General features: G+C 39.8%; 1 protein-coding gene across 9 annotated transcripts in view; it reads left to right on the top strand.

Moving 5' to 3' along the window:
- Positions 1 to 16579, top strand: part of hdac4 (histone deacetylase 4) — a 382917-nt gene extending 366338 nt beyond the window's left edge. For all 9 annotated transcript variants that reach the window (XM_033024530.1, XM_033024529.1, XM_033024526.1 and 6 more), the window contains 5 exons: positions 608 to 726; positions 1400 to 1533; positions 8506 to 8590; positions 12580 to 12730; positions 12932 to 16579. In XM_033024530.1, the coding sequence (XP_032880421.1) occupies positions 608 to 726; positions 1400 to 1533; positions 8506 to 8590; positions 12580 to 12730; positions 12932 to 12971 (529 nt within the window). In that variant the 3' untranslated portion in view covers positions 12972 to 16579. The remainder of the gene's footprint in view (positions 1 to 607; positions 727 to 1399; positions 1534 to 8505; positions 8591 to 12579; positions 12731 to 12931) is intronic.
- Positions 16580 to 25726: the final 9147 nt, after the last annotated feature.

Raw genomic sequence — 25726 nt, 5'->3', positions numbered from 1 at the left:
GGTGCACTATCAACTAGATATCCATTTATTATAAGCATAGAAATCCATTCACCGAAGCTAAACATTGTGTGGCTTAGTTGTTGTAGATTGATTCAGATATGTTTCATGCCATTGAAAATTAGGTAAGTTGGAAAAAGTCATAATTTCTTTGAAATTATGTGTTTTGGGTATCAACAGCCTTCTATTATAGCTAATGAAAAATCCAGCAATTAGAAGATTGGTTTTCTTGTGCATTAAGTGGTTTCACTTTAATTCGTAGGTGTTAAGCATGACAGATGTTTGAGAAAGTACAGATTTTCTGACCTCTCAATTTAAAATGTCTTTCAACGTCATCGAAAATAATCTCAATTATTATCATCTTTTTTACACACAAAAAAGATATCTATTACCTTAACAAAATAGATACATAAAAAGTAGGACTCGCATTTTTCTGTCTTTGGAATCTGCAAATTCTAGGATACTATGAACAAAAAATAAAAGATCTCCTGTTGCCTTCATATAATCTAATTTGAGGCAGCATTTCAACAAAATTGAATGTACCGTGAAAATAGTACTTTTTTTTAATGACAGGACTCTGAAGCAAGATTCTGTTTGTCTCTCGTTACAGGACAGTGGTGATGCCCATTGCTAATGAGTTTGCTCCTGACATGGTTCTTGTATCCTCTGGATTTGATGCTGTGGAAGGACATCCAGCTCCTCTTGGAGGCTACAAAGTCACTGCTAAATGTAAGCTTGCTTGTGTGATGAATTAAATTATCATTTTATTTCAAGTAGTTACTTAATTAGAGGAGAATTTTAGAGAAACTCATATTTTTGACAGCCAAATTAGTGAGAGTAAATGATCCACATTTCCCAGCTTTGAGGGGGAGGGAAGAAACATATGAACACTAATCTTCAAAAGGGTCTTTAAATATTTCAGAGAAGCCAGGGGCTTTACTGCCTGAACTGTAAAATGTCTTTGTTCAAAAAATCAGTCAGTGGCACATTTTGGAATATGGGAATTAAAAAGATAAGAATTTTGTGCTTGTTTTCATCATGAGTAAAATTCTTACCCATTTCTAAAATATTTATTTATATTTTACATTTGCCTGAGAGGAAATGAGGAGTGGCCATTTTTTGTTTGGAGGCCCTTAGGAAGTGGATGGCGTGCCACTTTGGGAAATTTAAAACATTCATCACAAAATTGCATATATTAAACAGAAGATCAAAAAGGGCTGAACTGAAATAGTAAATTGTATTTATTGAAATTAAACCTGGCTTATATTATACATTTAGTCCCAGTAATCCCTCGTGGCCATTTCAAATATGATGTAATACTTAGAATCTTTGATCGTTCGCCAAGAGTCAAAGTGGGCTTCTGACCTTTGACTTCTCTTGCATTTCCTCTTTCCTGACACAGGTTTTGGCTACCTTACCAAACAGCTGATGGGCCTGGCTGGAGGCCGTGTCGTGCTCGCCCTGGAAGGGGGCCACGATCTTACTGCCATTTGCGATGCCTCAGAAGCATGTGTTTCTGCTTTACTTGGAAATGAGGTAAAACATCAATGCACATTATAAGCTGACAAGTTCAAGAACTCACAGGTGCGCCTATAGCTGCAGATTATGAATGTGATGAGGGCAGACTTCCAAAGGAAATATAATTCCACAAGACCAGTTCATCAGTAACGCAGATTAATTAATTACAATGACCAATTACAACAATGAACTGGGGAACGACCTAAAGCAATTGTGTGAATACGTCCTGATAGATGTATTGCATTTTTTAAATATAAACTCTTTTGTTGCTTAAACATTTTCGGGTTTCTTTTGTCTTTGAAAAGCTGTGACTCTCTTCTTTAAAACAGATTTTTTTCCTATTCAGTTCAAATTCCAATGAATGTACCATTTTCTTCTAAAAAGGCAGGAGCAGCAAGCTAATACTCTGCAGCATTTAATTTTCTACATTTTTCTTGAGTCTTCGTACATAACATGTGACCAGTGTATTTAGGAATACAGCCTGGAAACAGGCTCTTCGACCCACCAAATCCACGCCGACGAACGATCACCACGTACACTAGTACTATCCTACACTCTAAGGACAATTTACAATTTTACAAAACCCATTTCACATGCAAACCAGTACATCTTTGGAGAGCGGAGCACCTGGAGATAACCCACACCATCACAGGGAGAAGGTACAAGCTCCGTACAGACTGCACCGTAGTCAGGATCAAACACACGGTCTCTAGCACTCCACTGCTGCGCCACTGTACCGCCTTGAATTCGGAGTGTCTGAATTCCCCAAAGCAACAATCAATAAGTAAATATTTTCAGGTTTGCTTTTCCAGAAGAAAATTGTATCAGAATATCATATAAATAGAGTTAGCATTATGACCACATAAATTCTAATGACTCTTATCTCATTAACACCACTGCAGAGTGATGAAGTGTCCTGACTCAAATCGTCATCTGTCCATTCCCTCCACAGATGCTGCCTAACCCGCTGGGTTCATCTTGTTTTTATTTTGCAATGGATAATCACTAATGCACTTGGATTTGAAAATGCCTGGTGCAGTCAAGTTCTATGAAATGTATTGCTAAATAGATAAGATGCACTTAACTGTCCTTGTTTGAGAATGTTACAAGGGATGATGAGTGCATGTGGAGTGTTTTACCATTCAGTACTGATGCAGTCCTTCGCATAGAATCACCTGCACACCATGCTTAAACCTGCACAGATATGTACTTTCCATGTGTTTAAGAAGGAACTGCAGATGCTGGAAAATCGAAGGTACACAAAAATGCTGGAGAAACTCAGCGGGTGCAGCAGCATCTATGGAGCGTTGCCTATTTCCTTCGCTCCATAGATGCTGCTGCACCCGCTGAGTTTCTCCAGCATTTTTGTGTACCTTGTACTTTCCATGCCCAGGAGACAAGTACGAAGCCAAGCGAGGCATCTCTGGTGAATGGGCCTCGGGCTTAGTTCCCAGAAAGCCCAAAGAGTAGCTGATACAGAACAAAGCTGATGAGACTATTAATAAATATATAAAAACCTTCAAAGTTAGAACAACATTTTAATAATGGCACAAAAATGAAGCTAATTAAGAACATTAAAGATTTATATAGAATCAATAAAAAAACATTCAGCTTAAATAAACTAAGAAGAAAAAGTCCTTGCTTGTTCTTCAGAAGAATCCCCATTGAAATAAATTAGGCCTTTGGGGAATCCCAACAAGAGCATTGTGACAGAATGGATCTGACCAAGCCCAGCACTGGCATGGGAGGAGTTGATGCTAGTGGTATCTTTGGAACCACCAGACACAGGCAGCATATTCATCCTATTTATATTGATCAATTTCCGATAACTTTTCTCTTGCATGATAGACTACATGGTTTTGTTAAAACGAATGCAAATACAATCAAAGTAGTATTGTAGATGCATGTAATTTTTTCAACAGTTCCTTCTAGTCAATTGAAAGTGTGGATCTTTATTCACAAAAAGTAATTTAACAAGCAAATAGTTTACCCTTAGCTTGTTAAATTACTACTCCCGATATAACCACACCTGAAAGATTATAGAGGATAGTAGATGCCATGGGATGAATATCTCATCCATTGTCCTAATCTAACCCCTGTGCACCAAGTTGATAGTTTGAAGTATTTGATCCAGCCAGGATCAGTGATCTAGAAATCTGATCTCCAACTGTGTATAAAGCTTGAGAATGTTTTAAAGAATAGCCTGCCAATAAATGTACAGATGTTGGTCTTGGCTGTACCCTCCTTCCATTGAGTAAACCTTTCCATTGGTATCTGGGATTCCAGACACCAATCCATGCATCTTTCCCAACACATATAACATCCTGGGATTTTGATGCGTCAGCTCTTGCCTTAGTAGGAGGTTGAAGAATTATTTAAGAAGTCTTATTAGAAATTTAATGAAATTTGTTAAGAGTAATCAGAATTATGAAGACAGACAAATGAGAAAAAACCAGTGAGACTACACAGTTGCTCATGTGCGTCCCAGGTGGCACCTAAATTCAATGAAATATGTAATTTACGTAAACAGGCCTGCGATATCAAAGTTCAATCTGTATAACAATTACTGCTGAACTTGGATACAGAATATAGTGGAAGTTTACCAGACACAAATGCCAGATCAAAAGAAATGAATAGTGAAATGCAGCTCCTATAAAAAGTTACTAAATTATGCTTGTGTGATATCTGGAGAGTTCCAAATTTGCACAGGTCTGTGTCACTGTACTTGGCAAGTGGTTTCACTTATAAACTGTAGACTTAGTTAATATTCACTGCCAATTCTTAGAAACATTAAAGCTGTTTTGGCATTTTGAATGTTGTGTAAAGGCCTTTCACGTCTCAATATCCTGACTAGTGTTAAAAAAAAGTCGTAGACCTTCGGCCCAACTTCCCACGCCAACTAACATGCTCCATCTACACTAGTCCCACCTGCCTGCATTTGGCCCATATCCTTCTAAACCTAATCTATCTATGTACCTGTCCAAATGTCTTTTAAATGTTGTGAACTTACCTGCCTCAATGACCTCTTCTGGCAGCTCATTACGTACATCCACCACCCTTTGTGTAAAAAAAAAGCGATCCCTCAGGTTCCTATTTTTCTCCCCTCACCTTAAACCTATGTCCTCTGGTTCTTGATCGTCCAACTCTCGGTAAAAGACTGTGCATCTACTCTATCTAATCCTCCGCTGGTCTTATACACCTCTATAAGATCTGCCCCCAGTTCCCCAGTCTTCACAGGTGGGGGCGTATGAAGGAAATCAGACATTTGGGGTTTGGTCAGGCTGCCACATCGCAGTGGTGAAAACACTGGAATTTCAAGCGTTAATCCTGATGTCCGCTTGTAAGCTGGAAGAATGTCAGTAGTAATCAGCACACATGTACAGATACGTTCTGCAGCTGGGACCATACAAAATTGATGAAATTGGCTTGTGGAAAAAAGTGTGGTGATATGTTAACTGGGGTTTCCTTGGCCCCAGTAGAAACTAGGCCCTTGTGAAACAGAAAAGTTGAGGAAACAGTTAAGGGCCTGTCCCACTTACGCAATTTTTTTGGCGACTGCCGGCACCCATCATAGTCGCAACATGTTGAAAATACAGTGGCGACCAGAAAAAGGTACGACTCTTTGGGCGACTACTCACGACCATACAGGCGTCACCCCACGACATGTCGCCTGTATGGTCGTGAGTAATCGCCCAAAGAGTCGTACCTTTTCAACATTTCAACATGTTGAAATTTTTCGGCGACCTGCTGCAACTATGACGGGTACCGGTAGTCGCTGGAAAAATCGCGTAAGTGGGACAGGCCCTTTATCGTGATTATTATTATGACCCTGACAAATGCTACCTGCTATTCCTGCCAGTTGCATGAAGTGATTTGACACGATATTTGTAGGCTGCACCATATCTTTTGAACAAGTCCATGTTTGTGTGCTTTGCAACATTTGTTCACTTCCTTTTCAAACTTTCATACCAAATAAACCAGTGGAGAGAGTATTTGTGTTTCATTTTAATTCTTCAGTTTTCTATTCTGCAATCCAATGAGAGATGATATAATTCTTGGCTTCTCAACGCTATGCAAATAATTATTTTTGGTTAAAAGGAAACAATTTGTTTTTTGATGTTTCAAGAAAGTGGGGTTAGATCAAAACAACCAGCTGGCAATTATCACTCCACTGTTAGAATACACAAGTATCTCACAACAGACTGTAAAATATGCCACATCAGAGAGAGAAGGGGGCTCGATGACTACCAACCACCGCCAGTCTCTACTGCCCATGTTGCACTAACGTGTGTGGATCGCAGATCAGCCTCAACAGACATCTGCAGACAAACAAGTAGATGACCCTATGGAGAGGAGAGGACAGTCATACTCGTTTCGAGTGACAGCCGATGATGATGATGATCTGTTTCATAGTTATTTATGCACATTATTTCCTCCTGGCACAGAAAGGCATGTGCAGAACATTTTGGAACCAATAGCTTCTTGTTTCAATTTTGAATTCCTTTACAATGAAATTTTGGCATTACAAGGGCTTTCATGTGGGGAAATAAAATTAATCCTGCAACAGAAGGAAAATTAATCATTAAAGATTGTGTTTAACTCTTTGAAGTTTGTTTTTTGGACATTAGTATTCCTATATAATTCTGCCAGATTGGTTACTAATTGGCAATCCTGAATTTTATTTTGATTGTTTTCTAATTTTATTTTTAACTGAAGGAAGAAAGAAGGAAAATGTACAAAATCCATTTCCTTTGGATTGAATCAAAATTGTGGAGATAGATTATGGCAAATAATGTAGAGTTTCAAATATCCATGAGAATTTATCAGCATCATCATTTCAACTAAAACTCAGCGGGCACGTACTACGGGTGCAAACATTCAGTTCTAAACCATCAGATGGTGTGATGAAAAATGAATATATTTGACTGTAAATGTTATGAACCTTTCAGACAGTTGGTTGTCAATGCATGACAGATCTATGCCCCGGCTGAAATTATTTTAAAAAGAAATATGATAATGTTTTATAGATTTCTTCAAGGTCTTAGTGAGATTTTTGTATTTAAAATAAAACAGATATCTCTAATTTGATTGAATCTTTTCCTTCTCTAGTTTGTAAAATGAAACAAATATGGACGATATTCCTGAGGTTATCCATGATTTGTGATAAAGTGCTAATAAACTCGGTGGGATGATAACAAACACACTTTCATACTCTTAAATTTTGCAAAGCAAAAATCTCCTTCCGACAGCTCTGGTCACATGCATGAAGTTAGCAGTTGATTTCCTATCAAAATATTAGGGGTACAACTTCTACTTCAAATGTGTTGTATATGGAACTCGATATAGAAATTGATGAAGGGGATTTGATTTGTCTTTCGTATATCTCCTAAATCTTGTTTTTACTGAAAATTTCACATTGAGGAACCTTATCAACCAAGTGCAAACATTTTGATCCTCCAATATTCAGATAAAATAGTCAGGATAGCTCACCTATCAAAAAGGGAAATTTTTTTGACCTCTTCACTTCAACTCTTCTCCATCGTCATTGGAGTCACTTGGATTTAATCCCAGACTCAAGTAAAAACCAAATGTAAATTTAGGTATTCTGTGCCCGAAGATTCTGCACTCTTTGCATCTTAAACCAGATTTGACACATTATTTAAAAAATACAAATACATAGAAAATAGGCCATTCGGTCCTTCAAGCCAGCCATTCAATATGATCATGGCTGCTCATCCTGCTTTTTCCCCATATCCCTTGATTTTGTTAGCCCTAAGAGCTGTATCTTGAAAAATGTTATCATATGCAACAGAGCGCTGAATAAAACTCTTTACTCTTGAACATTGTCACTAATTACAAAGTGCAATGCCATGTTAAAAACCATCTGCGTTCATCTTAGCTTCATCGGGAATTAACTTGTGTCTATATTGGACCATTTATGATTCCTTTAAAAGGTGATTTTTGGAATGAAGCCTGTGTCATTTCACCCCTGAACTTTTTAATAGGGTAAACTTGAAGCAGGCTTTTTACAAAGATAGATAGTGTTGACCCTGGATATATTTGTCATTTGCCCTTTTTTCCCTAAACAAATATTTAGCATCTAGAAACTAGAAATCATGAATTCTGTGCCTTAAATGCACCAAATTACCTGACATAAAAATACACCAAGTCCTAGAGTAACTCAGCAGGTCAAGCAGCATCTCTTAAGAACATGGATAGGTAACATTTTGTATGGGATCCCTCTTGAGACTGATTGGAGGGGGGAGGGGAAGAAAGCTGGAAGAGAGATGGGCAGAACAAAGCATGGCAGGTAATAGATGAATTCCAGGGGGGGGGGGGGAGGGTTGATAGGCAGATGCCTGGACAAAGGCCAGAGATGAAAAGAAAGGAGGTGTAAGGCAAAAGGGGTTGTGTTGTGAAGTTAGACGAAGGAATATAGATGGAAAGAGAGGGGAAATAGTAGGTGCAAGTCCAGATATGGCGCAGGGAAGAAGTCGTGACCCGAAACGTCACCCATTCCCTCTCTCAAGAGATGCTGCCTGTCCCGCTGAGTTACTCCAGCTTTTTGTGTCAGAGGATGATGTGTATGATGCAGAGGCTGGGGTGGGGGTGGGGTGAAAGGTGAGAGCCAGGGGAACTCTATCCTTGTTCCATCTAGGGTGAAGGGGAAACGAGAGCAGAACTACGGGTCACAAAGAAGACGCGGGTGAGGGATCCATCTATGATAGCAGGGGGGAAACCACATTTACAAAAGAACGAAGTCCTAGAATGGAAAGCCTTATCTTGGGAGCATATGTGTCAGAGACGGGTAAATTGTGAGTAGGGGATAGCATCTTTTCAAGAGTCAGGATGTGAGGAAATTAGCACAGATAACTGGGGGAGTGTGTTTCTGCAAATTACCTAACATATTTAATGGCTTTATTAATAGAAAGGAACAAAATGTTTTCCACTTTTCATCAGAGTTAATATTTGTTTTGATTTTGTTTTCAGCTTGAGCCATTTGCACAAGATATTTTGCAGCAAAGACCAAATCCCAATGCGGTTCGCTCCATTGAGAATGTAATCGAAATACAGAGTGAGTGTGTAAAGCAGCGGAATTACAATTGTCTGATGTTGTATCCATTACAATGATTGACTGTATTGAATTAACTAACTTTTATGATATTTGATTTAGTGGCTCAAATGCACTTCTGTTGAACTTCAAAGCTTTCCTTTTCAGAAAGAAAATATCAGATTAAATATAATGATGTCATGCACACAGAGAATGTCACTGAATATTGGTATACTTAAAGCATCTGGCAGCAGACTTTGTCTCTTTGCGAGATGGGAAGAATAATGAGTTGCAGCCTTTCCCTCCCTACCTTCAGTGAAACTTTCAATGAATCTAATGAGACTTTCTCAGTCCTTGGAGCTAGGACAGATATTTTTTAAGGGATTTTTTCAATAAGCAGCTATATACCAAGGTCTTTGAATATTGTCGGAATATTTCAATGAACAATATGATTGTGTATATCATGTTTGAAAAACTAAACATACCGATAATTTCAGTAACCATCCTCAAGTGCAATCAACTTGAGTTACTGTTCCATGTGACTGTGTACGTTAGAGTGATTTACTGCCATGATTTTTATACGCGGATTCTGTGAAATTGCCTGCCAGCTAGAGTAAACCCTCTTGCCCCAAATTCTTCGCAGGAGGTGGAGAAAGAAACTGATCAATCCAAATGTGCCTCCTTGTCTCATCTTATTGTTTTCATAACAGCTAATGTGGTGTGATGTTGATAGCATGTACAGTGCCCTCCATAATGTTTGGGTCAAAGACCCATCTCTGGAAACTTTTATTGCTGTTTATCAACATGAGGACCAAAGTTGTGCCAATGAAAGTCAAAGAAGCCATTATGAGACTGAGAAACAAAATTAAAACTGTTAGAGACATCATCCAAACGTTAGGCTCATCAAAATCAACTACTAGGAACATCATTTAGAAGAAAGAGAACTGGTGAGCGTAATAATTGCAAAGGGAATGGCAGGCCAAAGAAGACTTCCACAGCTGATGACAGAAGAATTTGCTCTATAATAAAGAAAACACCTGTCCGACAGATCAGAAACACTCTTCAGGAGTCAGGTGCGGATTTGTCAATGACCACTGTTCTCACAAGACTTCTTGAACAGAAATACAGAGGCTACACTGCAAGATGCAAGCCACTGGTTAGCCACAAAAATAGGGTGGCCAGGTTACAGTTTGCCAATAAGTATTTAAAAGAGCAACCACAGTTCTGGAAAAAGGTCTTGTGGACAGATGAGATGAAGATTAACTTATATCAGAGTGATGGCAAGAACAAAGTATGGAGAAGAGAAGGTCCCAAGATCCAAAGCATACCACCTCATCTATGAAACATGTTGATGGGGGTGTTATGGCCTGGGCATGTATGGCTGCTGAAGATACTGGCTCACTTATCTTCATTGATGATACAACTGCTGATGGTAGTAGCATAATGAATTCTGAAGTGTATAGACACATCCTATCTGCTCAAGTTCAAACGAATGCGTCAAAACTCATTGGCTGATGGTTCATTCTACAGCAGGACAATGATCCCAAACATACTGTTAAAGCAACAAAGGAGTTATTTCAAAACTAAAAAATGGTAAATTCTTGAGTGGCCAAGTCAATCACCCAATCTTAGCATGCCTTTTATACGCTGAAGAGTAAACTGAAGGGGACTAGCCCTCAAAACAAGCATAAGCTAAAGATGACTGCAATACCAGAGCATCACCAGAGAAGACACCCAGCAACTGGTGATGTCCATGAATCACAGACTTCAAGCAGTTATTGCATGCAAAGGATACGCAACAAAATACTAAACATGACTACTTTCATTTACATGACATTGCTGTGTCCCAAACATTATGGTGCCCTGCAATTGGGGGACTATGTATAAACACTGCTGTAATTTCTACATCGTGAAACCAAAATGTATAAAAATGACCTTTATTAAAATCTGACACTGTGCACTTTAACCACATGTGATTTTTTTCTATTACAAATCTCAAATTGTGGAGTACAGAGGCAAATAGATAAATGATGGGTCTTTGACTCAAACATCATGGAGGGCACTGAATATAATTATATAATTGCCCTTTGGGTTGCAATGTTATAGAAGAAAGAACAAAATTAATAATCATATTTCAATTGCTTGTACTCTTCAAATGTACCAATTACTCAAAGTTTTAAAGTAAAAATGTATTCACAATTAGTATTGGGACAAATGTTCTCCTCTATTTCCTCTACTTCATTGGAGATCTTTCAACTATCTTTAATCAGACTTTATCGGAATTTATCCTGCACTGAATGTTATACCATTTATTCTGTTTCTGTACATTGTGGACGGCTTGATTGTAATCATGTATAGTCATAAGGTCATAAGTGATAGAATAAGAATAAGGCCATTCGGCCCAATAAGTCTACTCCATTCAATCATGGCTGATCTATTTGTCCCTCCTAACCCCATTCTCCCCATAACCTGTGACACCTGTACTAATCAAGAATCTATCCATCTCTGCCTTAAAAATATCTACTGACGGCCTCCATAGCCTTCTGTGGCAAAGAATTCCACAGATTCACCACCCTCTGACTAAATAAATTTCTCCTCATCTCCTTCCTAAAAGAACGTCCTTTAATTGGCTATATTTAAGAGGGAGTTAGATGTGGTCCTTGTGGCTAAGGGGATCAGAGGGTATGGAGAGAAGGCAGGTACGGGATAATCAGCCATGATCATATTGAATGGCGGTGCAGGCTCGAAGGGCCGAATGGCCTACTCCTGCACCTAATTTCTATGTAATTCTGAGGCTATGACCTCTAGTCCTCGACTCTCCCACTAGTGGAAACATCCTCTCCACATCAACTCTATCCAAGCCTTTCACTATTCTGTATGTTTCAATGAGGTCCCCCCCCCCCCCTTATTATTTTAAACTCTAGCGAGTACAAGCCCAGTGCCGACAAACCCTCATCATAGGTTAACCTGCTCATTCCTGGGATCATTCTTGTAAACCTCCTTTGGACCATCTCCAGAGCCAGCACATCCTTCCTCAGATATGGTGCCCAAAATTGCTCACAATATTCCAAATGCGGCATTACCAGCCCCTTATAGAGCCTCAGCATAGTCTTTGACTGGATAGCACACAACAAAAAGATTTTCCCTGTACCTCGTTGCATGTGATAATAATAAACTAATCTAAACTAAACTAACCTAAAATAATGAAGAACTTAAATTTGCAGTTGAAACCACAGAGGTGGTTGAAAAGCTTTGAAATTAGATTATCAACAAATCTGTATTTCTTTTGGATATTTATACCTCTTGCTTTGGAAAGAATCACAGCTTAGAGATCTGGAATTTAACTTATTCGAACAATAAATAAGTCAGATGTCTTTTGGATATAATTTCAGCTTTCAGGAGATCGCAGAGGAAATTTAAACACAAAACATATTTTGGATTTAATTTGTACAACAACCCCTGTGACTGATTTCATGATAACCAGTGGATGAAATTAGAACATCCTTAGTTTACATAGACTGTAAACTAGAATTTAATTGGTTGTTCAAGTAGCTGCCAGCTGTACATGTAAGATTGATCTGGTTTTGGAATGGAAAAATCTACAGTAGAGTAAAGAAATGTTATATTCATGAAATGAAACCAACCAAAGCATTTACATAGAAGGACTTTGAAAGTTAGCCTGCTTTAATAAAAAAAACGATAAGCTAAATTATCATTGTCTCCACTAGAGGGCACTTTTTATTCTGCTGAACAAATCAGTTTTAGTATTTAAAAAGCCTGCTCAAATATTTCTGAAAAACAAATATTTTCAATTAAAATGCATAATCACTAAAATGCAATTCTATGATTATAATTCGTGAAATGAGTAGATATACACTAAGCCTGTTTGTACCATAGACCTTTGTGTGCAACTTAAATTATATTAATACATTTAAAGTAACAAATCGTTCTTGCTGTTGTGTAATCTTTGCTGACAACTTTGCTACAACTGATCGACATTTTATTTATTTTAGGTAAATACTGGAAATCGCTCCAGCGATTATCCTCCACAGTCGGCTACTCCTTGATAGAGACCCAAAAATGCGACAAGGAAGAAGCTGACACGGTGACAGCTATGGCCTCGTTGTCAATGGGAGTTAAACAAGGACCTGATGCTGAGAAGAGGTGAGACAGGAAGGAATAGCTCACTCTTGACACTGTAAACAAGACTTGTGTCTGTGTTGCTAGCTGGGAGATGGGGTAACTGCCTTGAAAAATAGTCTTTGGTGGGGCAAGCATGCAAGTGAGAATGGCCTGTACAGAAACATGACTAAGAAGCCTTTGTCTTGTCTGTTAATAATACTTGTGTGTTTTCTATTTCTGCAGGCCAGATGATGAACCCATGGAGGAAGAGCCACCAATGTAGTTTCCAGCTGGAGTTCTCTCTTTTGCACACAATATCTTTATTTCTCTAACTCTGCCAGACTTCATTCTGTATCTCCTGTGTCCTGCTGTGGTGTTCTTCCAGAATACAAGGACTACTGGGCAATATGCTGGCAATAAACAAAAAGTAAAGATGTTTTTACCTCTGTCCATTCCTGAAATAGGTTTGTGGGACAGCCAGCATTTACTTTGGCAGAGTCACCAAGGAGGTGTCATCTCAAAAGCTCTGCTCTGAGTTTACCTACTCAAAAGTTCTCCTGTCTCAGGCAGTCAACCACTGTTTCTATTGTTCTTGTCCTTTAACAAAGGAGTTCATGCCATCTATGAGTCCAGATGCATTGATTGTAATCTCAACAAACCCAAGTGGCATACAGTAATAATTTGAAGAACATTACAGTGTGGAGAGAAAGACTATACCAGAATGGAAGAGAAGCATGGGGGTGTTTTCTAAGAAGCCCTTTGAAGACATGAGCGTTTGTGCCTTTTTAACAACAGATGGTTGCTGACTTTTGAATGGGGAGCAATGCCTTAAAAGTGTGGAAATAATTCCTCCACTGTTGTGATGTGGAAAAGATGGTGGTGAAGCCTTCTCTTTCCTGGCATGCGTGCAAAAAAAGGTCCAGTCACTAGCTGGATTTTCATACCGAGTTGGAATACCATTTTTGCTGTTTTTTCCAAACAAAACCTAGCCTATTTTAAGGTAGTTGCCAGTCCAGAGTGGCAGATTATACTGTTGAAAATTGTCAGGTTACCATTAAAAACCTGCTTTACTTATTACGCTGGGTTTATATAACACTGAGTAGTATAGGGAATCAACCAATAACAAAGCATGTGTTAGGTTGACTTGCAACAGATAAACATGTTTAAAGGTTGGAATGTTACTCAAAAGCATGATGCAGGATTTTGTTTTCCAAACTTCCACTTCTGTGGTCCTCATTTCTAATAGAAATTGAAAACATAAACTAATAATAATCTGTTATCCATTAGACAATGAGGTTTTTTGACAAAAAGACCAGGTAATTTGTTAATAGTACAGGAGATAATCATGTACAAATGTTTTCTTAACAGACCAAGTTTGATTTTATTATGTGGGCACTTAGAGGGGAAATTATGGCTTTTACTGAAGATGAGAGAAGATGGATTGTGGACACTTAGAGGAGCACCTCACTGAATGTTTGTGGTCAGACTTGGCAACTACCTTAACCATTGCATTTTATTTTATTTGTGTTCATTTTTACTTCTGGTAAACCATTTAACAAAATAATATCTACTTTTTATATAAAGAGATCCTTAAGTTTTTAAATCATGTTTCATAAGACCTGATAACTTTTTTTAATTACTTTTCTCGTGAGAATTCCAGTTACTTTACCCACTGGTATTTTGATGAGATTATTTTTGACTCTTTTGTGATTAGTCCGTGGTTCCAGTCTAATTTTAATCTTCTGTATTTTTCCCCCTTACATGGAACATAGCTTTCTGATGGTTTAGAAGAAATGTACTGGAGATTTACAGGAGGATGTACTTTGAGTGAGGGATCTTGTTCAAACTTTGTGTAACAATTCCAGTTGGTGTATATTACTATATGTTCTGTTATGAGTAGATTTATAAATGAAGTCTTGTAAGAATAGTATTGCAAGGTGATATCATACACATTTAAATATGAGTAATACTACAGTGATACTATATTTGATATTTGTAACTGGTTGCACTGCAGAAGGCTGCCATTTGCTAAGGGGGAATTAGCATTAAGGTTTTCAGTTGCTGCACTCTGAAACCAAGAAGGAAGGGTGATGTTTTTTTTGTTGAAGGACTGATTGTTTTTACATTGTGATCTAGGAGCTGTGCTTATCAGCTATTGACAAGGATGGGGAGAACTTGGCTCTGAGCCCCTGGTTGATTCCATTCTGCAGGTGCTTGGGTTGGCCCCACAATGTGACTAATGCTGGTTGAAACTTGGATTGTTAAGAAGGTACACTGTCCTGCCATCTGTTCATGTATACACGCACGCTCAGTCTGCAATTTATGGGACAATTGACATGGGGGTCATTAAGTGGTAACTTTTTTTCTCTGAGTAAATGGTTTTCATTCCTTCTTTTTGTAATGGTTTCTTGAAGCTTAATGAATTTGGCGCTGTGAGGATTATGTGGAGCATGTGTGCGTGTACGAGATGTTTGGCAACACTGAATAAGGGCACTACTGTATTTTTGTTTTAAAACAGATTTACACAACATAAATATAACCAGCTGTAATCTTTAAGATAGTGTTCCACACTTTCTATAGGATTATGTATGTTTGATTGCAAAGCAATTAACACATCAATTCTGTGACTTTTAAGAAACTGTTTGCATCTACTCTTGATGTTAAACATTCCTTTAAATAAGTGGAGTTAAGTATTCATTCCTTTTTTTGATAAGTGAATTTAAACATTGTTTTTAAAAGGCCCATTGTTTGTTTTCTTTTAAGGGGCATTGATCTTTTTTCATTTAATGGGAGTCAGTGAGCTTGCATGTGCCACAAACAGAAGATACCATTTGTTCTGTACAGGTATGCACGCAATTTGCATCGTTATTTCTGGGGCAGTTTACCGAGTTTCGCTTTTTTTTCTTGGCATCTGTGGAAGAGGATTAACGTTTTTTTTCTGATGAACATACCAGAAAACCTCAGAAGCAGATCACTCTTTTATTGAAATATCTTCAAATATCACTCTTTAATACTGTTATAAATTGATACATAAATTTGACAACAATTATCTAGCACTTGTGTCATACAAATAGACTATTGCATAATCTGCATATAAAATTTTAAGAACACAGCAAAGAAAAATTGTAAAACTGTTAACTGCCTGTGTCGTCTTGGGGCCAACCCTTTTGAGACAAGCAATTCTTTTCTGAACTAAGTATTTAAGATCATAAACAATTAACCTTTCAGCGCAGCTGTTCTTTATCTCTTCCACCATAAATCGTGTAGCGGTAATCCACTTAGCAGTTGTGTATTGTGATCGATGTGGATGAATATTTACAAAGAAAGGTTTTTTTTGGGGGTGATATTGTTGTTACGAAGTAGGAGTGATGGCTACCTGACAGCCTCACTTTACTTCATGTTTTGATATTGACTGCAAAGTATCACATTACGGTGTATTACATTTTGTGCTCCATAGTGGAGGCGCCTTTTGTTTTCTTTTCCAGTTTGAGAGGAGGAAAAAGTGTGAGAAGAATTTTAAAGTTAGTTCACCCAAAAATCTTTTATTTCAGGTATGTAGTAATAGAAGTTGTAACTATATTTTATCCTTCTTTGTACCCATCCACACACAAAATGACGCCACCATTGTTATCAGTACCAGTAAACTGATTTTCTGTATTTTAACCACAATCAATTATTGTATGGACCTACTTTATTGGTGATAGCCTTATTGTGGTAGCTTTTGATGGTCTTCATTTGCCTGTTGAAATGGGTCGGCCTTTCAGACTGACTAATGGTGTATCTCCTTGACAGTACAGACTTCATTTTTGACTTTATTAGGAGTCCAGTATTTTGTACCACATTATGACAACTTGCTATTGTGGTGTAAATAAAACTAATTACAACATCACATTTAAAGTTGTGTTTTCATTATTTTACATTCTACGTTATTGATTTCTATTTATTTACAATGTAGAACAAGAGATTGATCGAGCTAAGATAATCTGGAAGAAAATAAGCTTTTTCAATTTTTCTTATTATTTTTTTCTACTTGACAGAATGTTATCAGTCTTGTACTCCGTGGATCCAAAAATGTAAAATATAATTAGTGAAACATTATTGTTGCAAGCTCTTATCTTGAAGTATGATCTTCAAAGCTGACTGTCATTTCACTTAATTTGGAACTAAAGATTAAAGCAACATCTTTATTCAATGACGTGATTAGTTCCAATGTGCAACTAGCAAATTCCACTCCTCCCCATGATCCGTTCTTGCTTCTTTTTTTTAAATTTACACACTGTCATAATAATTTTCCCAGGTTGTGGGGTAAAGCCAGTCTCTCGCTCTCAACCAATAGCTTGCAATCTGACCAGAGGCTCTATTGTCTTGCAAGCAGATCCTGAATTTCCAACCATTACACATTAGTATTTTCAAAGCCATGATCATTCTTTTCAGTGATAGCTTAGCATTTTGAGTAAATTCTATTCAATATTACCATCTCTTCACCTCCCCAAGTACTTTGATTCCATTTTGTGCCTCAACAACACCATCACAGATCAGGCATACATCACTGGGCAACATTTCTTATCCACATCAATTAAAGGTCAGGGATGGAAAAAAGGATAGAGGAGCGGCCCTGAAGCCTTCTGCAGAGCAAATGTAAGTGGAAGAAAAGACACAAAGTGCTGGAGGAACTCAGCAGGTCAGGTAGCATCTTTGGAAATGGAAATAAAGGCAGAGATTGGATATGCAAGTGGAGGACGTTTATGATGGACATAGTAACATTGCTAGTCTGCATGGATGTGGTGGGCCAAAGGGCTGTTTCTGTGCTGTATGCCCCTCATCATTTATAAACCTTAAGGCAACCCTTCAGCCTCCTTCTTTCCAATGAGAATAAACCCACCTATCAATAGACAATAGGTGCAGGAGTAGGCCATTCGGCCCTTCGAGCCAGCACCGCCATTCAATGTGATCATGGCTGATCATCCCCAATCAGTACCCCGTTCCTGCCTTCTCCCCATAGCCCCTGACTCTGCTATTTTTAAGAACCCTATCTAGCTCTCTCTTGAAAGCATCCAGAGAACCTGCCTCCACCGCCCTCTGAGGCAGAGAATTCCACAGACACCACTCTCTGTGAGAAAAAGTGTTTCCTCGTCTCCGTTCTAAATGGCTTACTCCTTATTCTTAAACTGTGGCCCCTGGTTCTGGACTCCCCCAACATCGGGAACATGTTTCCTGCCTCTAGCGTGTCCAAACCCTTAGCAATCTTATATGTTTCAATGAGATCTCCTCTCATCCTTCTAAACTCCAGAGTGAACAAGCCCAGCTGCTCCATTCTCCCAGCAGATGACAGTCCCGCCATCCCAGGAAATAACCTTGTAAACCTTTTCCGGGAATTAACCTTGTAAACCTACTTCCACTTTTCCCAACTTGACGCCATTTAGATAGTAATCTGCCTTCCTGTTTTTGCTACCAAAGTGGATAACCTCACATTTATCTGCATTAAACTTCATCTGCCCACTCCCCCAACCTGTCCAAGTCACCCTGCATTCTCATAGCATCCTCCTCACAGTTCACACTGCCACCCAGCTTTGTGTCAATTTGCTAATGTTACTTTGAATCCCTTCATCCAAATCATTGATGTATATTGTAAATAGCTGCGGTCCCAGCACCGTACTCCACTAGTCACTGCCTGCCATTCTGAAAGGGACCCGTTAATCCCGACTCTTTGTTTCCTGTCTGCCAACCAGTTCTCTGTCCATGTCAGCACTCTACCCCCAATACCACGTGCCCTAATTTTTCCCACTAATCTCCTATGTGGGACTTTATCAAATGCTTTCTGAAAGTCCAGGTACACTACATCCACTGGCTCTCCCTTGTCCATTTTCCTAGTTATATCTTCAAAAAATTCCAGAAGATTAGTCAAGCATGATTTCCCCTTCGTAAATCCATGCTGACTCGGACCGATCCTGTTACTGCTATCCAAATGTTCGGCTATCTCATATTTTATAATTGACTCCAGCATCTTCCACATCACCGATGTCGGGCTAACTGGTCTATAATTCCCTGTTTTCTCTCTCCCGCCTTTCTTAAAAAGTGGGATAACATTAGCTACCCTCCAATCCACAGGATCCTGAGTCTATAGAACATTGGACAATTATCACCAATGCATCCACGATTTTTAGAGCCACTTCCTTAAGTACCCTGGGATGCAGACCATCAGGCCCTGGGGATTTATCAGTGTTCAGTCCCATCAGTCTATCCAACACCATTTCCTGTCTAATGTGGATTTCCTTCAGTTCCTCCGTCGCCCCAGATCCTCTGGCCACTACTATATCAGGACGATTGTTTGTGTCCTCCTTAGTGATGACAGATCCAAATTACCTGTTCAACTCATCTGCCATTTCCTTGTTCCCCATAATAAATTCACCTTTTTCGATCTTCAAGGGTCCAACTTTGGTCTTAACTAATTTTTTCCTCTTCACATACCTAAAGAAGCTTTTCCAATAGCTATCCAATATCTCCTTGTAACGTTAACCCTGCATCATTGCAGGTGAATTGCTCTTGCACACTCTATTGCTGCCACATCTTCCGGTAATGTGTCAACCAGAATTGTACACGTACAAAAGTATTTAGCTATTGGAAAGTAACCTGTGAGGGTAGGCAACTGGTGAGATGGAGGAAATAGTCACTTGAGAATGCTGAAGGGGAGGAGTTTCTGGTTGTGGAATCCCATTGAAGATGACTAAAGTTAAGCGGATACAACCGGTGCCTAAAGATGGTGATAGAAAAGTCAAGGAAGAGTCGAAGATGGACCCTGTGGAAGTGAGAGAAATGTCGAAGTTGGTAACAAAAGTGACATTCGAGTTGTGTCCAAGTGCAGGAAGCCACACCAATGTAACAGATTTATAGGGAGTGCCTGAATAGAACTGGGGCAGAGAGTGATCCAAATATTTCACATCTGACAGGTGGAACTGTAGACCTATACAAACTCCCGTTGGTACACTCTGACAGTGAAAGTCAGTGGATTAAAGAAGGTTTTTCAATGGAAGAACAAATTGGTACAGGAGACTACATTGTGAGCACACACATCCACCTGCTTGAACTTTAAGTTTCTCTGCCCTGTTTCTACAACTCACATCTTTGTTGCTCTTTATTTCTTAATGTCTATTTCCCCATCAGTATATGGAGGCATCTTTCATCTGTTCCTCATTCTAACTTCACCCTTTTCTGCATTTCAGCAATTCCCTTTGGCCTTCCCTCTTTAAGCATAAATGATCAGAATTAACACAAGGCTCCCCTGTATCTCATTGAAGTTCTACCCCAATTCAACATTAATTGACAACTGCTATCTACTGACGTCCATTACTTAGGCTAGATGTCAGAGTACACCCTTTCTCCCACCTATTTGAACCTGGACCTCTTCCCACACACGTTTTCCTGGCTGTTTAACATCACGGCGTTAGCCGTCTCAATAGTTCCCACTCAGTTCCAGTCCTCGATCTCACGTCCAACTGAGCAATACCATCAAACCTGTCAGCTGTGGTGCACGACTTTCCTTCACTAATTGCCTACTTCCTGAAACTGCCTCTAACTCCCGGACTGAAGCACAAGCTACAGGAGCACAGGTGCTCATTGCTACCCCTTATTGCACATTTAAGATGAGGTCACTGAAAGCTGGCACTTCCAGCAACGGTTGCAGTTAAGAACCGTAACTTTAAGAGAGTCTTTTACCTGAAAGGTCAACTGTCTTTTCCACAGATGCTGTTCGACCTGCTGAGTGTAGTATTTTCTGTTCCATGCCTCTGGTTAAACAACAAGACATGACCAGACCAGGTGGGGAAATGGGTCACTTTATCCCAGCAGGTCAACCTCCAGTTAGCATCGTTGGAGAGAGAGCTCATTATGTACAGTTTGCAAAGCTATGATAAGTAGTTATGATAATTAATGTGCTCAATTAAAGCTGTATGAAAGCTGAATTTGTCCCCAAGTGGCATTCTGACCAATTTAGGGCACTAGCCTTTGAGAAACAGAATAAGGGCAGAGCAGCTCCAGGGATGTTGGAGAGGATCAATTAGAGAACATAGAGTGTTCTATGCTAGGACAGGAACAGGCCCTTTGGCCCACCATGTCTGTGCTGACAACTTCACAGGGCCCATAACCCTCAATTCCCTGTTACTTCATGAGTTTGTCTAAATGCCACTTAAATGTTGCTGAGGTAGACCTTCAAGCAGATAAAGCTGCAGAGGGTTTAGAGAAAGTAAATGAAGAAGTGTTTCCGATGTGGCTGAAGAGTCATTAACCAGCCAGGACATGTGGAAGGTGTTCAGCTAATGCAGCAGGAGTGATATATCTGGAGTTCACAAAGTGACTGGAAAGTGACAAGACGAGGATCGAGAATGCCCCACCTGATAACCTAAGTGGCTCGCTGAGTTCCTCCAGCACTTTGCAAATAATCTGGATTAATTCAGAGTTAAAACAATGTCAATAATGAGCCAACCCAGGTTCCCCAGGCATCCAACTTTACAAACTTAAGTATATCAGAGAACTGAACTGAACTGAACTTTATTTATAGAGCACTTTAAAAACAACCACTGTTGCAACAAAGTGCTGTACATGACTAATCATAAACATAAAACAAAACAATAAAAACATTAAAAGACAGTAAAAACAATAATAGAAACACTAAAACAAGAGCAAAGTCTCATGCAGGGGCGAAAGCCAAGGAATAGAAAAGGGTTTTAAGACTAGTTTTGAAAATGGACAGTGAAGGGGCCTGTCTAATGTGCAAAGGTAGAGTGTTCCATAATGTCGGAGCAGCAACAGAAGGCTCTATCCCCTCTGAGCTTCCGCTTAGACCTCGGTACCTCCAGGAGCAGCTGATCAGCTGACCTGAGGCACCGAGCAGGAGCGTAGGGATTAAGCAGCTCAGAGAGGTAAGGCGGGGTGAGACCATTTAAAGATTTAAAAACAAATAAAAGAATCTTAAAATGAACTCTAAAGTACACAGGCAGCCAGTCCATTCCCTCACGGAGAAGAACAAGAATACAGACAATTAATAGAAAGATTGAATTGTGCACCTTGTAATGCTTTCTCCCACTCCTGCAGTCACTCTCCTTTCCCCTCCTTCGCACACTCATCTTCCATCCCTGGGTCCCCAATTTCCATTTTATCCCCTCAGCCTTTTACTTCCCCCCTCAGATTCCTCCCTATCCCTTTACATCTTACTCCTTTACTTATCTGACGCCCTTTTGTCTTCTTTTCACCTTTAGCATTTGTCTCTTATGCCACCCATTTGCCAATCACTTGTATTCAGCTTTCTCCCCAAGTATTCTCCCTCCCCATGTATCAGTCTAAAGAAGGATACCGAACAAAATGTCAACAGTCCATTCCCTCTGCAGATGCTGCTAACCTGCTCAGTTTCTCCAGCTCTTTGTGTCTTGTTCAATAATCCAGAATCTGCAGTTTCCTGTATCTCCTTTGTAGTGATTTGGTTTTAAAGTGAAGGTGAGACTCCTGGCCTCTCAAAAGGAAACTCATGGCGAGACAAGTCCTTTAAAACTTTCTTTGAAACCATCATGCAGTAAAAGTTGTAAGTGCTTGGGCTGCAAGGTGAGTGATCTAATTCAAAATGAAGCATTCAAGTAAAAAGGATATGTAGCCACACAATTACGGTCAGCAGTTCAGGTTTACTGGTCTATGCTCCAGATAATTTGCTGTTTTGATTGTTTTCCATTCAGTTTAAAATATTATCCACACTTTGAACAGAGGGCCAGCTGGAACTTGTTAAATAATCACCTGCTGCTGGAGGTTCCCTATGAAGAACGTGGGTTTTGTAGACATTTGAGAATTGTGCTCACTCCTAGTCCACAAGTGTTGAAATAGACATGAGTGATCAGAGTGCAATTCTACCATGGTCTGTCCTGAGTGGTTCAACCACAAGCCACATGTGTATTAGTCCAACCCCACAGAGGTACAGTTGCACAGACCTTGACTCCTGCCAAAAATATTTGGCATATTTTATAATATTGGTAAATGTCTAATCCACACTTATTTGCGAGCTTCTGTAAAATTTCTTTGGGGCTTTATGTACTAAGTGGCTAATCTGCCTCCCTCGCCACATGGTGTAACTAGCTGTCTTGTGGCTGTGAGTTTACTTGGCCTTGACTTGCCCATTGCATGTGTTTTCTTTCCTAATACATGGAGTAGGTTAACGTTCATGATCTTGGAGCGATACAGCATGGAATCAGGCCCTTCAGCCTCCCAAGTCTAAGGAAAACAGGCAGAGGGACACAGTTGGGGAAAGCATCTCATTCAATGGTAGAACAAGCTTGGGATCCACAGTGAGCTAAGGAAGGGGAACCCAACTTGGAACGCTGAGATGTTGACCCACAACATGGAGAAAATGAGTTGAGATGACGGATGTCACAATTGTATGACTACAATATCTGCATAATAGATCACTTGCTCAATTAAAGTTCAGCTCCCACATACACTGTATTACATGTCAGATGAATGATAACAGAGAATTAACTAATTTGCTAGCCCCTCACAGAATACACTTAGGAAAACTCAGAGTTACGAAATTCAGAGCCAAGTTGAATTTTGTTCAGGATTGTATTATCATCCAATTCAAGTCGATTGTTCCACTACAGTCACCAGTGTTTGCGGTCGGTGTGACCTGAATTTGGCCTTCATCCTTAACAGTAACAGAAAGCTCAGATCTCCTGGGAATGGGTCCTGATCTGTTCTTATAATTTCAGCTGATGTATAAAGCTGATTTACATTGAAAAATCTGTCCACACAGACTGGCAGCCAGTTTCAAGATTTTAGACTTTAGATACACAGAGTGGAACCAAGCCCTTCGGCCCACAGAGTCTGCGTCAGCCAGCGATCACCCCGTACACTAGCACTATCTTGCACACTAGGAACAACATTTTTTTTATTTTACTGAAGCTAATTAACCTACAGACCTGTACACCTTTTAGTGTAGGAAGGAACTGCAGATGCTGGTTTAAACAAGATAGACACAAACAGCTAGAGTAACTCAGCGGGACAGGCAGCATCTCTGGAGAGAAGGAATGGGTGACATTTCGGGTTGAGACCCTTCTTCAGACACCTTTTAGTGTGGGAGGAAACCGAGCACCAGGAGAAAACTCATGTTGTCACGGAGAAGGTACAAACTCCGTACAGACAGCAAACTCCATACAGACAACACCCATGGTCAGGATCGAACCCAGATCTCGGGTGCTGTAGAGCAGCAACTCTACCGCTGTGCCACTGTGTTGCCCCTTATTAATCCCTTATTTAAAAAGCAAAAAACTGGAAATCTAAACTCACAATAGAAAGGTCCTGATAAGAGGTCATTGACCTGAAAGTTTCTCTTGCAGAATCTTCCTTGCATTTTGTTGTTATTATGAATCCATTCACCAGCTTTGGGTGTGGCAGTGTGAATAGATGTGAAGACCACCTCTATCGGGGACGCAAGTGCACAGAGTGTGGCTGGTTCAGACATCAGCCACACTCGGAGCTGTTTCTCATGTTCCATTTAAGGAGCTGTTGACCAGACCTTCCTCAGCCTGTCCTCAATCAGTTGAGAGTTGTCTGGCTTGTCTTGAATGTTTAAAGCCTGATTTCATCACCTGGACTAAAGCAGGTAATGTTTGTGCTCAGCTAATTGGTGTGACATTGAGATGTGGCGTTGTCATTAGTTTGTCATGCTAGGAGTGTAATTTAGTGAAAGCTGGGATTTCAGATGGATGCATGAAAATTGTAAAGTTCCATTATCTTTGTGCTCTGTTGGTTGTCAGCAGTTGTATTCTCCAAGGATAACCCTTTTTCTGCAGATGTTAGGAGATTCAACGTGGGTTACAACAGGAAGACGTCAGACGTTTTGGTCTTGGTGCTCCAGAGAGATGATCCTCCTAGTCTCATGAGTCTGAAGAAGGGTCTCGACCTGAAACGTCACCCATTCCTTCTCTCCAGAAATGCTGCCTGTCCCGCTGAGTTACTCCAGCATTTTGTGTCTACCAGATGATCCTCATAGCTTTCCACAGGTGGATATCTTCCATGTTGGTGTGGCAGATCATGGACCTTGTTGAGTTATAGTCCCCCACTGTTGGGGGGACCAGGGATACTGTTGCCCACCCTGTCAGAGATCGGACTGATGAGGAAGTATTTTGATGTTGGATCATCAGTGACCAGATGTGACAATCTTCAGCTTTCAAGATGTCTAGATGGGAGGTTATAAGAAGAGTCTGGGCAGTGTTTGGTCCAGGCCTTCATTTACTCCCACAGGTTTGCTAAGAACCTTGGCCTCCTGAGAATGTTTCTAAAGGTGCTGAAGTTATTTAATCTGGTGAATTGCAACCAAGTGATCAGCATAAGAAAGGGGTACAACTTGGTGGGAGGGCAGTTGTTAGTCAAGAGTTGAACCAGAACTGATCATTGTATCCTCTTTAGTGTTCCCTGTGTGAGCCTTTTACTAATCACAGCTGAGGGCATGATGCAAGCTCCCGATACATACAGAACAGTCAAAAGCTGACCTTAGGTAAAATTGCCTGGCCAGAGTCAAAGTAATTCCAAGAAAGTTCCTAACCCTTGTGTGATATCATCCTCTTCTCAGGACATTCATTGTTTAATGAATCAGGTGCTGTCAATCAGCTGACTCAGTTTTAAAGTATCTTTATCATGTCAGTCAGCAAAGTGATGACTTATGACCAAAGATCATAGAGGAGCAAGATAGACCACTCCTCCGAAATCCAATGGACTGACGTGTAGTACGTGACGGAACGTCACGGCCGCCATTTCTTTATGCGACACGCGACTTCCGGTATGCCACCCGCTGTGATCCAAAGCAAAAATTATAGAGCTCCTCTATAATCTTTGATCCAAAGCAAAGATCCTCGAGTATCTTGTAGCGGGAACAGCCCCCTCCTTTGCATAGTTTCCCTTGCATTGTATTGTGCAGTTTCCCTTTAACACACACTGCACAAAATTAAATTTAACGTATATATATTTTATATATTTATATGAATGTGTCTGAGTGTGAGAGGCAAG

The sequence above is a fragment of the Amblyraja radiata genome, chromosome 7 (genome assembly GCF_010909765.2).
Source record: "Amblyraja radiata isolate CabotCenter1 chromosome 7, sAmbRad1.1.pri, whole genome shotgun sequence".
NCBI classification, from domain to species: Eukaryota; Metazoa; Chordata; class Chondrichthyes; order Rajiformes; family Rajidae; genus Amblyraja; species Amblyraja radiata.
Note: the sequence above shows the minus strand (reverse complement) of the source record. Positions and strands in the feature narration are given on the sequence as shown.